This window comes from Otolemur garnettii, unplaced genomic scaffold (genome assembly GCF_000181295.1).
Source record: "Otolemur garnettii isolate 467f Iridium unplaced genomic scaffold, OtoGar3 scaffold00055, whole genome shotgun sequence".
Lineage (NCBI taxonomy): Eukaryota > Metazoa > Chordata > Mammalia > Primates > Galagidae > Otolemur > Otolemur garnettii.
In genome coordinates this window covers 12,052,075-12,070,756 of record NW_003852450.1, presented here as the reverse complement: position 1 = coordinate 12,070,756, position 18,682 = coordinate 12,052,075, and the positions used below count along the sequence as shown (strand labels likewise).

General features: G+C 37.0%; 1 protein-coding gene across 4 annotated transcripts in view; it reads left to right on the top strand.

Annotated features, from left to right (window-relative positions):
* The first annotated feature begins 1,192 nt into the window (after positions 1-1,192).
* LOC100940831 (complement factor H-related protein 2-like) overlaps positions 1,193-18,682 on the top strand; it is a 24,166-nt gene continuing 6,676 nt past the window's right edge. For 2 of the 4 annotated variants that reach the window (XM_023514545.1, XM_012806677.2), the window contains exons 1-4: positions 1,193-1,329; positions 8,352-8,525; positions 14,973-15,167; positions 15,573-15,749. In XM_023514545.1, coding sequence (XP_023370313.1) covers positions 1,272-1,329; positions 8,352-8,525; positions 14,973-15,167; positions 15,573-15,749 — 604 coding nt within the window. In that variant the 5' untranslated portion in view covers positions 1,193-1,271. Of the gene's footprint in view, positions 1,330-4,703; positions 4,791-8,351; positions 8,526-14,972; positions 15,168-15,572; positions 15,750-18,682 lie in introns of all 4 variants that reach the window. The other 2 variants (XM_023514543.1, XM_023514544.1) reach the window with 2 other exon arrangements.

Below are 18,682 nucleotides of genomic sequence, written 5' to 3'. Positions count from 1 at the left end.
GACCTTTATTCCATGCTGCTTCAGCAGCGCCTTAAGGCTGACTGTTAATTTACTTTGTTGCCCACCCATCTTAGGGTGTTTGGTGTCTCTTGGACGTTCGCGGGGGTAGTGCATTTACCCCCATTGCGGACTTATGTGCGCCACCTCCGCTGTCCGAAGACTGTCTTGCTCCCTGTTACGGGAGCTACGCCGAGCTCGGTGGGACCTCCACTTGCCGCTTCCCGGCGGGCGGCGGCGGCTTGGGGAGTCAGCGTATGAAGGGGAAAGACAAATAAGACAAAAACAGACACATTGAGAAAGGGACTGAGCCGAAGCTGTTTATTGTAATAGGTAGGGGTTTATATAGGTTTAGTTAGTGGGGGAACGAGGGGTACTTCTAGATTTGGTTATGTATGTAGTCCTGGTTTGTGATAGGCTAGTATTGTGAGGATGAAGTAGGAAGAAGGTGGAGAGTGATATGAGTAAATTTTTTTGGAATGTGTGCACATGTTAAATCACCTCTGGTCTTTTGTATCGTTTCTCTTAATCAGCAAGGTCGTTAGGCGCCTCCTTCTAAGATGCACTTTCACTTGAATGTGCTGTAATATAGTTGTTAACCCTTACATAAAATGTCTTTGCATTTATTTTGTACCAACATGTTTGAGGTTAAATGTTAACACTGTCTGCAAAAATGACTATATATAAGTCTTATTTCTGGTTAATTCTATTGTCAAATTCATAGAGTCATACATTTATTTTTATTAGATTTTAATTTCATTTTTGTACTTAAATTGTTCATGATCACATGGTACAATATGGTCTAAAAACCAATTGTTTATGTTGTTCACATGGTAGAATAGGTCTAAACATACTTCTTGGTTGTCATACACCCCCTAAATAATAAAGCTGAGTAAAGGAAGATCAAAGACAAGACAGAAGTACAAGGACATGAATTCTGAGTGGTTCACTTGTGATCCATCTAATTGTGAAAAAATTCACCTATTCTTAAGAGTTCAATTAAAAAAGCAGTGATTTATATTACTTTTGGATCCAGTCCATTACTTTACCTAATGAAAGATACACAAATACATATCAGGGAATGAATCTAGTAGAGATGATTGTGAAACCCCTAACAGGCATTATTGCAAAACTCTTTGAACTTTGGTATTTACTAAAGGACGTCAAACCACTCCCTTCATGAAGTGTACTTAAATTCAGTAATACCTGAAAACTACTAATGAAACAAATGTCAGTTTCCACCAGCACAACTGGGACTACTAGGGATATCTAACATGCTGTTACTAATCAATGTCTATCTCACCTTGTTGATTTCCTGGGTCAGTGGACAAGGTAAGTTGAAAACAGATCTGAACACTCAGATTCCCTTGTAAATGTAATTTCGTGTCGTAGGTAATTTCATGTGTCAATAATTTTGATGAACTCAAGTAGTAGGAATAGAATACATTGTGAGATTATCATGAAAAATAAGTTTATAAAAAATTATCTCAGGTTAGCATGAAGAAAAATTAAAAGAAATACATATATATTTTGTTTTCTGAGTTTTACAGTATTAATGTACTTAATACTGAGTCTGGAGATACAGGAATGGCCTCATGAAACTTTACCTGGGAAATATTTCACAAGAAAAGATAGAGTCTAAAGTCAAAACGTTTGATGGTTTCTTATTTGTAATACAAAGGAACTTTTGACAGTGCTAAATCATTTCATAATGTTACATATTATTAATTCATATATCAAAACATCACATTATATGTTTTAAATGCTGTACATGCAATTTCTTCTATTTCAAGTATACCTTAAAAAGCTGTTAAAACTAATTAATATCACTAAATATTTAATTTTTTTTTTAAATTGCCACCCCATATTTGGGACTATATATATAAGGAAAAAAATAGTATATATTCTTAATTTCCACTGGAATAACATAGAATCTTAATTTGCATTCTGAGTTCTCTAGGAAATGTTCATTAAGTAAATACATAAATAATATTCATAGCTGTATGTGGTATGACATTGTCCACTGATTTATTATCACCTTAAGAGTAATATATATTTTGTATATTAAGTATCTTTTGGAATGTGCATTAAAGAATTATATCTTATGACATTAGCAGTGGAAACAGATGGAGCAAAAATTATGGATATTCAAAGTCATGTGGCCATTGATAAAGCTTTGTAATGTTCTTAAACTTTCCTACATTTTGAAAAGTGTAATGAGGGGTAATATTAGAAAGCCCAATATCAATTTACAAAACGATCATTTCCCCCAGCCATTCCTCTCAAATATATCAGCTGATTTTATTGTAGGTAATGTGCCTTTGATTTTACAATGTTACCTAACACTTCATTTGATGTTGTGCCACATCAACCTTTATCTATACACAAACGAAGAAAAAGGAATTTTTCCCACTTAACTCCTTCATTAGCTGAACTGCTATGGGGTCATTTTTTTGCAAACAAGAAATAGATTAAGGTAGAAATAAAACAGAAAAATAGTACTATTTGGACATAATGGCTTGAGTTTGATAAACATATCACCCTGACTTGCTAAAAAAAAAAAAAAAGACAAATCTTTAGCTGACATTCTACTTGAAAAATAGTCTCCTTCAATGAACTCTTTCTAAAAGTAAGGTTTACACCAAATTTTTATAAATTTGAGTTACACTGCATTTCTTAAAGGAGAAAGCAATCAGTTAGTGGAATAACACTTTTGTGGAGAAACATCTGGGTGCGTTCAGCAACATTGGCTGAAAACTGTGTTCCTCCAAAAGTCAAATGAAAAGTCCCTCGCCCAGGACCTCATAATGTGACTGTATTTGGAGATAAGGTCATTAAAGAGGTAATTAAGTGAAAGGGAGATAACTGAGGTGGGTCCTAGTCCATTACAACTTGTTTCTGTATAAGAGGAAATAGGACACAGACATACAGAGGGAACACCATGTAAAGGAACAGGGAAAATCCGACTATTTATATGACAAGGAAAGAGGCCTCAGAAGAAACTGAGGAGGCTGATAGCTTGACTTCAGACTTTTAACCTCCAGAATTGTGAGAAAATTAACTTGTACCTAATCTGTGATATTTTGCTGTGGCACCCCTATTAGAAAAAAATAAAATGATATTTACATAATTTAGAAGACTATAATAATTAAAAATAATTTTTCCATTTTATTCCTTAGGTGTACATACATACGTACATATATATTGTAGGAAATATTCATCAGATTTTGTGATTATATCTTGGCTGTATTTTTCTTGATGACTTTTTTTCTTCATGAATATTTCATATTTATATATACTTACATTCATGTATAAGCAGAATTTACTAAAGCAGATCCAGGAAATATTCTCTAAGTAATCTTATAATTTAAATTCATGTCTGAAATTTAAGTCTTCTATCCAGAGTAACTCAATTTTTGTAAGTGGTGCGAGGTGCAGTTGCAATTTCAGTATACATGTGCTAATCGGTTCTCCCTGCACCATGTATTACATAGGGATTGTTTTCCCCAGTGTAATGCTTTCATTTTGTTTATGAAGATCAGATGGGACTACATGGCTGGTTAGAACATGTGGGGAGGGTTCCTTCTCTATGGTTTGCAATAAGATCTGCAATATAGTATGAGCTAGCAACTCTTTCAAGGTTTGGTAGAATTATGGTGTAAAACAATATTCTAGGATTTTTTTTTTTTTGGAAGACTTTATTATTGTTTCAACTTAGGCACTCAAGAGTGGTCTGTTCAATTTCTAATTCTTCTTGGTTGAGTTTATGGAGGTGTTAATTTTCACTTTTCCCACATTTTCAAATTTCCTGGCATAAATTTTTTTTGTAGTAATCAGTGATGATCTTTTCTATCTCAGTGATATCTGTTATTAACCATTTTTTCACTTCTAATTTAAGTTATTAGAGATCTCACTTTTCTGGTTCTAGTTAATCTGGATAATGGTTTACTGATGTTATTAATCTTTTCAAAGAACCATTTTTTTTGTTTTCCTGATCTTCTGAATGAAGCTTATGTCCTCAATTTCACTTAATTCTGATCTAGTTTTGGTCATTTCTTTTCTTCTGCTAGGTTCGGGATTGAATTACTCTTCACTTTCCAGTTCTGTGAGATGATTTGTTAGGTTGTTCTTTTGTACTCTTTCTGCTTTTTTGATGTGAGCATTTAACATAATAAATGTGCCTCTTAGAACTGCCTTTGCAGCATCCCTCAGGTTTGATAGCTTGTGGCATCATTGTTGCATTTTTTAAGAAATCTAATGATTTCCTTCTTTATCTCCTCCTTGACCTAGCTGTTGTTCAGCATAAGGTTGCCTAGTTCCCATGATTTTACGTGAGGATGAACATTTTTGTTGGAGTTGAATTCTACTTTTATACTGTTGTGGTCCAAAAAGATATAAGGAATAATATTTTTTCTTTTCTTTATTTATTTGTTTATTTTGGCCAGGGCTGGATTTGAACCCACCACTTCCGGTATATTTGGCTGGTGTCCTACTCCTTTGAGCCACAGGTGCTGCCTAATTTTTATTTTCATAAATTTGTTGGGATTTAATTTGTGCTGAAAGATATGATGAATTTTGAAGGATCATCCGTGGGCTGATGAGAAGAATGTTCACTCAATTTTATTGTTATGGAATGTTCTTTATATGAGTGCTAAGCCCATTTGTTCCAAAGTTGAATTGAAGTCCTTTTTTGTTTGTTTGTTTAGTTTCTGCTTGGAGTACCAGTGTAGTTCTATCAGAGGGGTGCGGAAATCCCCAGCTACTATGGTTCTGCAATACATCATATTGCTCAGGTAGGTTAGGGTTTCTCTTATATATCTGGCAGTGTTTACATTGGGTGCACAGATATTTCGGATTGAAATGTCTTGTTGTATTTTTACCTTGACCAGTCCATTGTACCCATCTTTGTCTTTCTTTATTTTTATTGGTTAAATCCAATTGTATCTGCAAATAAGATTGCAACCCCTGCTTTTTTCTGATTTCCATTTGCCTGAAACATTGACTTCCAATACTTCACCCTTGTTTTGTCCTTAGAAGTCATATGTGTTTCCTGAATATAACATATATTTGGTTTCTGCTTTTTTTAATCCTTTCAGCCAGCCTGTGCCAATTCAGTGTGCAATTCAATGAGAGAATTGATAAATATGGTGGAGTTCTGTTTAATTATTTGAAGGTGTGACTGCTTACTTTATTCCTTACACCATATGGAAGGAGTCTTTGTTCGTTACACTCTGTTTATTTCTAGTTTTCTGGTGGTTCATTGTGATGGTCAGTGTGAAGAACAGGTCTGAGTACTTCTTGTAGAGCTGGTCTTGAAGCAGATTACCTCAAAGTTTGCATGTCAGTAAAAGATTTTATTTCTCCATCAAATAAGACAACTTACATTAGCAGGATACAAAATTCCGGGCTGAAAATTGTTTTGTTTAAGAAGATTAGATGACTACCTTCTCCTGGCTTAAAAAGTTTCCGCTGAAAAGTCTGCTTTCATTCTGGTATTTCTCCCTTTGCAGATAAGAAATAGTTTATGACTGGCTTCATGCAGAATTTCTTTTTTCAATTTGACTTTGATCAAGTTAATTACAGTGTGTCTAGAAAATGCTTTGTTTGAATGGAGTCATGCAGGGGTTCTGAAACTGTCTTGTATCTGAATTTCTGAGTCTCTCCCAATGTTTGGGGAATTCTCTATCATGATGTCTTGAAGCACAGTTTCCATATTTTGGGGTTCTCTTCTCCTTCAGGAATCCCTATTACTTGAATATTTGTGCATTTGGTATAGTCCCATATTTTGCTTAGGGAATTTTCTGCTTTTATTCTTTTTTTCTGTCTCCATGAATGATTGGGTTAGTTCAGAAGACTTGACTTCAATTTCTGAGATTCTTTCTTCTGCATGTTCTACTCTCTTGCTAAATCTCTCTATGACATTTTGAACCTACTTGAATGTCTCGTTCAATTTCTTAAACATTGCTATGTTCTCCCTAATTATGTCCAGATCCTTGGAGATTTTGTCTTTAATTTCACTGATTTCCTGAGACAGTTTTTGGCATTCCTTTTGCAATTCTTTTTTATTCTTCTTGTCAATTCCATTCTTTTTATTTGCTGTCCCTATTCTGAATTCTATTTCTGCCATTTCAACAATTTCTCTATGGATGGTATTTCTACTTGTATCTCCCTTGTAATCTCCTGAGGGTATTGATCAGTTCTGATTTTCCATGTTGCCAGGGTGCTTCTGCTAATTCCTGCTCATGTGCATTTTCAATTTATTTGCATATTAATTTTACTTTTAAAGATGGAGTGTTAGTTTGTCTCTAACTTTTTACTGAGAGATAATCTTGTTGCGGTCCCTTAGGCAACACTTTTGAGATCTGTCTGAAAATGAAAACTGGTGGGCTTAAATCATATCCAGAGACGTCCAGGATATGGAGTGTGGCACTCCTCTTCACCACTGACTGCTCAAATGGGCTGTTGGTTATACTGGTGGCCTTTCCCACATACACCCTCCCAAAGGTCTCTTTTGGGGTTGCAGCATGTGAGGATTTCAGAAAACTGGCCTTGCTTTCTCCAGGTTGGGTACAGTGGGAATGGAGGCAGGACCTACAGGTGATGCTCCTAGACTGGGGGTGGTCCAACCTAGCAAACTGAACTGTTCCCGCTTTAACAAATTAAAAAACTGCTGGCTTGCCATACCCCCTGTCTCAATAGATTTGAAAGGCAATGATTTTCACTTGGGGTTGTGGGACAGGCATGCCAAACTGTTCCAGCCACAGTGCCAATTTAGCATGCAAACAAAATCAGAAAGCTATGGTTTTCATTGAAGTTCTGGCTGCAATATTTTCCAAAAGTAGGGGCTTTTACCTGTAATTGAGGGAAGAGGATATTCCACTTGTTTCCTGGGCTTTCCCAGAGCCAGATCACCCTCTCCAAGTCCACAAAGGGGCTGAACCTCCTGAAGGAGCCCAATGAGAATGGATGCTGAACAGAGCCACTGAAGAGGGCAGAGAAAATTCCCCAGCAGTAAGAAGACCCAAGATGGACCCCTACTTTGCCAAAGTTACTGTGGTTGAGCCACAGTTGCTGGGCGGGGGGCTGGAAAGAAGGAGAGGTAGGGCACACCCAGGCCACATAACGCAGAGTTCCCTAAGCAACGTTGCCAGACACATCACAGGAGGGGAGGCAGAGACTGTCTCATTGTTCTCCAAGGCCAGTTAAAGATCCTGACAGTTGCCAATATCAAAGCAAGTAGACTCTGTAACCCCTCCTTCCTCGGTTGCTATGGATGCCGGGTAGACATAAAAGGTCCTTGGCCATTTTAGTGCCTGGTGGTGGGGGAATCCCCCCAGGGTATCTGAGTCTGGCTAGCACTCTGACTCATCCTGCTGTGAAGCAGGAACATGCAGGGGACAGTGTGTTGGGCAACCAAAGAAATAAGGGGGCTAGACAGTGGCCTGGAGGCATTTGGAGCCAAAATTGCTCACTATTCCAACAGGCAGGATGGGAACTTAGAGAGGTACATTCCTAAAGGCAGGCAAACTGGGACTAATTATCCTTTCTGGCACTCTTTCACATGGGCTGAGAAGTTCTGTGTCTTGATGCTGGTGGAGAGCCCACCAGGTATGAGTAGGGTCTCTCTTACCTTCTATTCTGCTCTGGGCTCAGACTGTGGCATAACTGCCCTCTGTTCTCTTTCTTACTCTCTCTCATCTTCAATACTTGCAATTTGTCTTGGTGGAGTTGCTGAGCACCTTGATTTCTTCTCCCTCCTCCCCTTTCAACTACTCCCAGTTCTCTTCAATCCAATTTTCCTCCTTCTGGACAGAACTTCTGACTAAAGTGGCCTCTATTCAGCCATTTTACCCCTTCCTGTCCCCTATAAATGGCATTTAAACTTTCCTCCCTAAAGATATTACCTCCACTTTTATAATGGTCTATTCAATCATATGGCCACATTTACTTCAAAGAGAAGGGATATGTATGCTATCAATTGTGTGGAAGGAAGAGACCCTGAATGTTCATAAACACTTATATCTACAACAGAAATTGGGGAAATGGAAGAAAGTTGAAGGAGCATTTGAAATTAAATATTATGTGGTCATTGCCAGATATAGAATTTTATGAAATATGAAATTACTTAATAAAAGGGGGGATTAAGAGCTCAGGAGCCACAAATTTATCAGATAAGAAAGATAGTGAAGGAAAATATGAGTGACTAGTAGGAATGATATGTTGTGTTCTCTTTAATACCATTTTATACTGTGCAAAGGATAATTAAGTAGCATCTACATTTCAATTTTTGTATACTTGGCTAATTTTAATAAATAGTGATTACCACATTATCTACATACCATTTTACTTTTCAAAACAGTCATGTAATCCTCCCAATATTCCCAATGGTGTCTTCTCACCTGTGAGGATTGAACACAGAACTGGAGATGAAATCAGGTATGAGTGTAAAAACGGATTTCATCCTGCAACTCATGTAAATATAGCAACATGCACAAGTAATGGCTGGTCACCTCCTCCAAGATGCACATGTAAGTTCCATTCATATCTTGAATTACTTTTTTTTTTTTCCACTTTGTCATTCTTGATAGAATGCCACAGCATTATGGCTCATAGCAACCTCAAATTCTTGGGCTCAAGTATTCTCTTGCCTTAGCCTCCCAACTATCAGGGATACAGGTGCCTGTCAAAATGCCCAGCTACTTTTAGAGATGGATCTCACTCTTGCTGAGGCTGGTCTAGAACCAGTGAGCTCAAGTGATCCCCCCGCCTCAGGCTCCCAAAGTGCTAGGATTATAAGCGTGAGCCACTGCGCCTGGCATCTTGACTCACTTCTTAATTCTTAAGTTGCTTTCTCTTAAACACATAAAAATAGGTACATAGTATTTGCCTTGTGTGTATAAAATAGACACTTTAGAAGAAGTCTTCACTTTGGAAAGTAATCAATTTTAAATAGGGTAAAAAACAGTGCTGTAAACTAAAAACTCAAATTTTTACTACTCCACATTAAATATGTGGTATGTTAATGTGTCTTTCTCTACTTGAAAAATTCTTACAATATCTGATATCAAATACTGCGTAAAATATTGCCATTTAACACATAGTATATTAACTATGTTTTGAAGTAACAAATTTATGTGAAAACATATTTGCTTAAAACAACAAAACTTTATTATATCACAGTTTCTATGGGTTAGGAATTTGAGAGGGACTTAAATAGGTATCTGACAGTCAGATAGATACTCACATAATGTCACTTCAGCCATCTCTAGTCTTTACAATGAGACACTAAGCCCAGCACATACTCAACAGGTGAGAAATTAGACTCCCCTCTTTGGAGGGAGGGATGCTGAATACTTGTCCAATTTCCTACAACCATCACATGTAGTAAAATGCTGTTTAAGTTAACAGAGTATTTTATTTCCGTCATACTTTCTTTTCCCTTTTTCATATTTTTTTCCATCTCTACAATCATATTCCTTTTCTTTCTATCTCAATAGATTAATGGTTCAAGGGAAATGTAGTACACTATTGGAATGATATTGGGGAATGATAATACTGAATCTGCATTAGGAAAGGTTCATCATTCAAAGAGACTCTTATTGCTAGGCTGAATCTATTAAGATAAAATTTACTAGTGATTGCTAAAAAATCTGGATTTGTGTCAAGGAAGTTACAGTACAGACATGTTAGCAACAATTAAAAAATTGGTGAATATTTTAATGAATGTTTAAGATCAGCTTCAGTCAGCATTACGATGGAACCACTGCAATTGCTGTGATACTACAACTTACCTTGGTATAAGTGTAAAAATAGAATGCAGATGCACTAAATCCTGCCATGCTCAGTGCTGATCCGACCCCATGTGGAAGATTATATTTGCTCTCGGGAACCACTTGTAAAAAGGGTAAGGACAGATTGAAAAGTGCCCAAATGAGGGAGAACAGTGAAGGAGTTTTAGACTCTTAAGTGATACTAAAAACACTTTTAATTATGCCTTCTTTATATATCAAAACATGGACTCTGTGCAACACCATAATAAGGTGAATAATAACTGGTTTTGAAATCTACCACTAGATTTTACATCTCTGCTCTATGGTTTAATGGGCAATTTAAGTGAGTTCTTTTAATTTAATTGAGACATAGTTCCTGTGAATCCAAAGACTGAAACTCACCCAATGCAGAAAATAATACACATCTTGATAGATTATGATGAAATTTGTACAATCCCATGGTAAATAGAAAGCTATTTAAATCTTTTAAAAGCATTGGAGAATAATGTAGAATGTTACTCAAAATAAATGAGACTAAACAAACATTTTAAGGTCAACATTAGAAATTTGAATTATGTGGGGGTAGAATTGTTCAATGTAATAGAAATGGTTTGCTAGCCAAGAAGCTACAGAAGTATCACTTAGTTGTCTTTCTTAAAGAAGATGTTTAGTATATATAAAGATTCAAAGGTTATAATCCATGTAAGCATGTAGAACTACTTGGGAAATTTTCCAAATTACACAAAACAGAAACTGGATCACTGAATTTAATAATTATGAAGAACATGATAAAGTATGTTTGATGTGCTTATGTGTATGTGTTGAAATTATTTTAAATTCTTTTATCATGTCACATGTAGTTTAATGAAATAGAATCACATTTCATGGCAAAAGGCTAATACTTTTTGGTTTTGAAGTACTAGATTATCATTAAATAAACCCATGCAAAGTTAAATTTTTGAAAAATATTCTATATAAACCTGGTACTACAAGAAATAATATAGCACTTGAACATATATGTCAAAATTAGTTAACCTACTGGGTGTGGTAGCTCACGCCTGTAATCCTAGAACTCTGGGAGGATGAGGTGTGTTCATTGCTTGAGCACAAGCAGGTGTGTTCATTGCTTGAGTTCAAGACCAGACTGAGCAATAGGGAGACCCAATCACTATGGCAAATAGAAAAACAGAGGCAAGAGGATTGCTTGCGCCCAAGAACTTGCAGTTTATCAGTTTTGTTGCATTTTTCAAAAGCCAACTTTTTGATTCATTGATCTTTTGAATAGTTCTTTTGTTTTCAATTTCATTTAATTCTGCTTTAATTTCAGTTATTTCTCTTTTTTGCAGTTTTTTTGAGGGGGGCTGGGACTGAGTTTGATCCTGCCATTTCTAGCATATGGGGCTAGCACCCTACTCTTTTGAGTTACAGGTGCCACCTGTTATTTCTCTTCTTCTGCTGGGTTTGGGGTTGGAATGTTCTTCCTTTTCCAGTAGCTTAAGATATACCATTAAGTTATTGACTTCCTTTCTTTCCTTTCTCTTGAGGAAGGCTTGTAACCCTATAAATTTCCCTCTTAGGACTGCCTTTGCAGTATCCCACAGGTTCTGATAATTAATATCTTCATTATTGTTTTATTCCAAAAATTTGGCAATTTCCTTCTTAATCTCATCTATGACCCAGCTATCATTTGGCATGAGATTATTTAGTTTCCATGTCTTTGTATGAGTATGCAGATACCTGTTTTTGGTAAGTTCAACTTTCATTGTGTGATGATCTGAGAAAAGACAAGGAATAATTTCTATACTTTTAAATTTACTGAGGTTAGACTTGTGACCTAAGATGTGATCAATTTTGGAGGATGTTCCATGCGCTGATGAGAACAATGTGCATTCAGTTTTGTTTTTCTGATTTCTGTTTGCCTGGATTACAGATGCCCATCCCTTCACCCTGAGTCTATATTTAACTTTTAAGGTAAGATGAGATACTTATATGCAGCATTTATCTGGCCTGAGTTTTAGTATCCAGGTAACCAACCTGTGCCTCTTAAGAGGATAGTTTAAGCCATTCACATTAATTGAGAGTATTGATAAGCCTGGTAGTATTTTGAGTGTCAAGTTTTTTGAAAGTCCACTGGACATTTTGAATTTTTTCATCACTGTCAAAAGTGGGTTTTGGTCAAGAATTTCAGCGTGAGTGTACTTTAGTGGTAGAGCATTGTGCTGGTCATTATGGAGCATGGGTCTGAGGATATTCTGAAGAGCTGGTTTGGTTATGACAAATTTCTTCAACATGTGTATGTAGTTAAAGTATTTAACTTCTCCATCAGAAATGAAGTTCAATTTAGCTGAATACAGGATCCTGGGCTGAAAGTTGTTTTGTCTTAGGAGAGTGAAGGTCGATGACCATCCACTTCTGGCTTGAAAAGTTTCAGCAGGAAGATCTGCAGTTATTCTAATATTCTTATCCTTGTAAGTTATGATTTTCTTACATCTGGATGTTTACAGGATTTTCTCCTTCATATTAACTTTGGTAAAGTTAATTATGATATATCTAGAAGATGCATTATTTGGGTTGAGTCATGCTGGGATTCTAGAACTGCTTACTGAATTTCAGTGTCTCTTCCCATGCTTGGGAAGTTCTCCTCAATTATCTCTTGGACTAGAGTTTGCCATTCGGACCATCCTCTTCTTCAGGGATACCTATGAGGCACATGTTTGCTATTTTGGAGTGCTCCCACAATTCTCTCAGGAAATGATCCATTTTTGCTCTCCACTTCTCTTCCTCTTTGAACTTTTGTGAGTGTTCAAAAGCTTTGTCTTCAATGTCAGATCCTTTCTTCTGCCTGCTCCATTCTGTTACTGAGAGATTCTACCGTATTTCTCAGATCTTTGAGGGCTGCAAGTTCTTGTTTCAATGTGTCAAAATCTTTGGTGATTTCATGTTTGAATTCATTGAATTCTTGAGACAACTTTTGAATGGCTACTTGAATTTCTAATTCCATCTTTGCCTCCATTCTGTTAGTCTTATTTGGAATCCAAATTCTGATTTCGATTTCTGACATCTCAGCCATTTGTTTATGAATGGGATCTTCTGTTGTGTCTCCGTTGTCTTTCCTTGGGGGAGTTGATTTACTCTGATTATTCATGTTGCCAGAGTTTTTCTGCTGATTCTACCTCATGATTATTTTTCACCATTTGGCTAGAGAAGTTGGCAAGGTGAATTTGAATTGAGGGATCCTGGAGATGTAATTGACCAACCCTTTACCAAAGAACTTGGACTGGGGTTTGTGGCTTTTCCCTTAGACCTTTACAAAGGTCCCATTCAGAACTACAGCCTGAAACTCTGGGGACCTGCTTGGCCTGGTGGGGCTAGATGGTGCTGACTGGTATTCAGCTAGTTTCTGCCCAATCTTAGTGAGTCAGTGGCTTTAGACTGAAATCTCAGCTGTGGAAATATATAAGCAACTAGGACACACACACACCCCCACACACACAGGCAACAACTGGCAGAGTAGAATCCCACACTTCCACAACAATACAACCAGGGTACAACATTGGTGGGTCCCTGGGTGATGGGCCCATGTCAAGAGCATCAGACCAATTGTTCTGGTCAACACAAACACCAATCTGGTGGTTGAGTTCAAAAGGTCTTCAGCATCTAGGCAACAGGAGTCCACTGGGCAGCTCAATTTGACCCCAGTGGGAGGGACCGTGGAGCCACCACCACTGTCAGGGGCAGTGCTGCCACTGTCCAGGGTGGTGCCATAGGTCTGGGGTATTGCTGCATGCAGGTCACTGGAGCCAGTGGGGATCTGGATGGCATTGCCACTGGCTGCAAGGGTCACAGGAGCCTGAAGGGAACCTGAGGGCAGAGCCACTGACCCCCGGCCTCGGGTGCAGAAGCTGAACTGGAAGCTGGAGGGCAGTGTCGCTGGCCTCTGGGGCCTTAAGGGTCACAGGAGCCCGGCAGGAGTCACAAGTCATGGGCCATGGGACACAGGAACTGGGCAGGGAGCTGAAGAATGGATTTGCTGGCTGTGAGCCACATGAGTCCTAGGAGTGGGGTGGGAGGTGCCCACTGCAGGCCACAGGTCGCAGGTCACATGAGCTGGGTGGAAGTTGCTGCTGGGGCTGCTGGTCATAGGAGCCCAGCCAGGAACACAGCTGCCCACCATGGGCTGCTGAGCCAGGGACCCAGTGGGCTGTGGTCCCTGGTGGGTAGTTGGATCCCAAGCTATGATCTTTCCAAGATGGGCCAAGTCTCTCTCCCCTTGTGACTTTCCACCTCTATTAAAGTTATAGTTTTACAACTGCCCCACAGCTCATAAGGTGCCTGCCCTAGAAAAAATCTGCCAAATGCTCCAGATTTTGCAGGGGGTAGTCTTCCAGGCCAGTAAGAGAGGGGGAAGTGGTGGACTGGGAGTTCAGAAAGTTAGGAAGAGTACTAGATCAACTTTTGGCCCAGGCAAAAGACTGCCTGGGCTTGCAACTGTATCTCTCCATGGAGGAAGTCCTGGCCCTCAGTGTTCTTGGTGAAAGAAAAGTTCCTCTGTTCCCTACTCATCTCAACTTGCTCTCCTGGGTGGGGGTGTGAGGGGAAGGATTCTTGTCTTTTTTGGGATGGGTTGAAATTTGTTTCCCTGTAGTCCCAGTTTGTCATAGCAAGGGTGATACAAATCTATCAATCCTCTCTCAGCTCAGCTCCTGATCTTCTGCTTTATTGGGTCATTTCTGGCCATTATTTCTCCATCTGAATGGGAGGGAGCCTTTGCCAAAAGCTGGCTTCAGTCAGCCATCTTGCCCAGGTCCCCCAGAGCTCTTATTTCTGATGAAAATGGAAATGAAAGACATGGGCTGAGTGTTGAAATCAGCATGTAGGCTCATATATTCACCCAGGATCAGAGCATATGTACTTAGGGGGAATACAGTAAATAAATCTGTACAGTTTTCTTCCTGGAGAGCCTTCATATAAATGTATTCATCATATGACTCACAAGATAAAATTTCACCTTCATTTAGAAAGTCCTGCTCAACTATTTCAGTTGTCTCTGTTCCTCAACTGTTTTTTGACCTAGAAACCTTAGTGGAATGAGTGTACCTATCCTAGAGGAATATAACTGATTGGTCAAAAATTCCATCTTTTAATGTGATGTTCATTAGAGAAAAATGTTACTTACACTTTTTTCTTTTTATTTTTTATTGCAAGTGAAACCTTGTGATTTTCCACAAATAAAACATGGACAACTATATGATGAGGGTAGATATAGACCATACTTTCCAGTAGCTATTGGAAAACGTTTCTACTATCACTGTCACCATAATTTTGTGACTCCTTCACGACATCATTGGGAGTACATTCACTGCACACAAGAAGGATGGTTACCAGCAAAACCATGCCGCAGTAAGTAAATCTCCTTACAACTATGTATGAGTAAAACTTCCAAAACACGGAGAGACGAGAGATTCTATTTGACTATAATTAAGTCTTATATGACAGAAGAAAGGCTAAGGAATAGTCATCTAGGAATAAACCAAAACATGACTTTTCCATTATGAAGAGCTATTCATGAAAATCACATGAAAAATACATATAGAGACTTCCCAAGAATATCTGTACAATCTGTACATATTGAATAATGATCTCTTTACACAAACATTTGGTATTAGCTTGAGTTTTTCTTAAGGTATACAGTATTGTTGGATATTTATGCAGTCTTCTTTAAATATCTGAATTTTAAATTGCTGTTTTGACCAAATTTATGTTTCTCATTTACTGTTATTTACTTCTCATTTTTGTGGCCTTTAGGACAATGTACTTTTAATTATTTGGAAAATGGACAATATCCATATTATGGAAGAACATATATAGAGGGTGAATCTGTACGAGTCAGTTGCAATTCTGGCTACAGTCTTCCCAATGGGCAGACCAAACTTACTTGTACAGAGACTGGCTGGCTCCCTCCTCCCAAATGCATCCGTGTCCGTAAGTAAACTGCTTTGAGACCCCAGTATGTTTATAATTTTCTAAGGCTCATCTATATTGACAAATATATGGCAAAATGTGTATATCAACTTCTTGTTTGCCAACAGAGATGTTTGTTTAGTTTTATTTTTTTAATTGTACATAAGTTGATAGACAAATTTCTTGATAAGTAGATAGTAAATTAAATGTCTATTAGTAGACATCAGTCAAAAATAAAGTAAAAGAATTTGACATAATATTTGTTAGTAATTTATCATTGACTATGTCTGAAGTCTGATAGTTAAGTTCCTGAATTTTCCACCATGCATCTCTATTTGTAACACTGTACAAACAGCTCTCTAAGGTTTCACACCCTTGGCATGTCAGCCTCTCAGAGCTGTATTTATGTCAATGTGTGGCAGTGTCTTGCTGAGAGGTGTTCATTGTTGCGTTGAGCCTTGTGAGATTGTTTGATTTTGAATTAGAGCAATGAACAAACAGTAAATGTCTTGTTAAATTTGGAAAGAATGGAAGTGAAATCAGCAAATTAGTCCAAGTTTATAGGGATAACACCATGAAGAAAGGAGCAGTGTACACATGGATTAAATGCTTTTGAGGGAAAAGAAATTGTCACTGAAGAAGAGACACCATAGTAGTCAATAAGGAACAGAACTAATGAAAACATAGCAAAACTTCATAGAATTGTTCATCAAAATGGTCACCTATGAAAAGTATTAGTAGACCAAGTAAACAGTGATAGAGAAATAGGAAAATATTAACTGAAACTCTTGGCATGAAAAAGGCATGTGCAAAAATGGTTCCAAGGGAGCTCATTGATGAACAAAAGCAAAGGAGAGTCAAAATTTGCCAAGACATTTTGTGGATAACATCTTGAACCATGTTATCACTGGTAATGAAGCATGGGTGTACCAATGCAAACCTGAAACAAAGTGTTAAAGTGCAAAATAAAGGTTATTCAATTCTACTCAACCAAAAAATGTTCCATCAATCCAAATCAAGAGTCAAAACAATATTGTTAACATCTTTTGATATCAATGGGATTATTCATTATGAAATTGTACCAAGTGGACAGTTAACCAAGTTTACTATTCAGAAATGCTGAAAAGGTTGAGTGAAAGAGTCAGATGAAAATAACCTGATAACAACTCATGGCTCTTGCATCACAACCATGCACCAACTCAAACAGTACCATCTATGAGGGAGTATTTAGTCAGTAAACAAATAACTGTATGGAAACACTCTCCCTACTCACCTGATTTGACCTCTAGTGACTTTTTTTCTTTACGAAAGACAAAAGAAACATTGGAAAGCAAATTTTTTTTTCAGACAGTGTCTATGTTGCCATGAGTAGAGTGCCATGGCATCTCAGCTCACAGCAACCTCAAACTCTAGGGCTTAAGTAATTTTCTTGCCTCAGTCTCCCAAGTAGCTGGGACTACAGGTGCCCACCACAACACCCAGCTATTTTGTTGTTGTTGTTGTTTAGCACGTCCAGGCCAGTTTCAAACCTGCCATCCCCAGCATATGTGGCACCCTAACCATTTAGCTATACGCACCGAGACAAGAAAGTAGATATTTTGATGACATTCAAGATGTCAAGGCTAATATGATGGAGCTCTGGTGACCATTCCAGAAAAAGAGTTCCAAAATTGCTTTGAAGTATGATCTAGGTGCTAGCATTGGTGCATAGCTTCCCAAGGGGAGTACTTCAAAGGTAACTGGTTATTCAGCAAAGAGGTATGCAGCACTTTCTCTAGAATGAGTTTGGGAACTTAATTGTCAGATATAACTTAATCATTTGACTCAAAATGATTATAAAAATATAGTTTAAAGTAAAATTAAGTATAATGATAGCCAAAAATGTCATTCATATTTTTAAGCATTGATATGACATTCTTAGAGTAAAGCTATTTGTCACTGAGTTTCTCTCAGATTCATTACTAGGAATGGGTTTTCTGGGCCATTATGCATAATCTACTTTAGAAAGATCCCTATAGTACTTGTTCTAATAGCAATAGCTGCTTTTGGTTTTACATCCTTGTTAATAACTTCTGATATGACATTTTAATATTTACCATCTGAGTGGCTACAAAATGTTATAGCATTGTTGTTACTTTACATTTATTTTATTAGTAATTGAGTTTAACGTGCATATTCATAGATTAATTGGCATTTATTTATTACAGTCTATAAAATGAAGTTTGACCTTGTGTTAATTTATCTTTTTTGGCTGTTTTAGTACTTGTTTGGTGGAATCTCAGAAAACTGAGAGTATTAATTCTCTTTCAATTATAAGTATAAAAATGCATTTGTTTATGGGGCTAGCATTTTACTTTTGTTTAATATTTATTATGAATATAAATTTTTCATTTTACTAAAACTCATCAGTCTTTTTCATAATTAATGTTATTGTTTTTATTGAAAATAATAGTTCTTCCTTAAAAACCTAGAGACAGTGTACTGTATTTCATAGAAAAAAGTTACAATATTTTCTCTTCCCTTTCTATATTTTCAGTTTATTTAATTTTGTTTTAGCTTATGATAATAACTGTATTTGCTCTTTTTAAATAGGGGAAACCAACATTTTCTCAGAAATCTTTTGTACATTTCTCCAATAATATATTATATATACATGTATATAAAATGGCTAGTATTCTGAGTACTCTATGTTTCAGTATTAGTAGATAATTTTTCAACCAGTGTTACAGTAACTCTCTATCTTAATTATACAAGGTTAGAACAAATATGGATATCTAAAAATGACCTTGCACCCTAATCTTTATTCTTTATTAGTGTCATTTTTGAGTTTCATTATTCAATGTCTGGTGATACCATCATTTTTATTTTTTCTTGGTAGACTTTTTAAAAAGAGATCAATGATATGTTTCCATTTAATGTGTAATTTCTCTTGATATCAAACAACTCAATTAAAT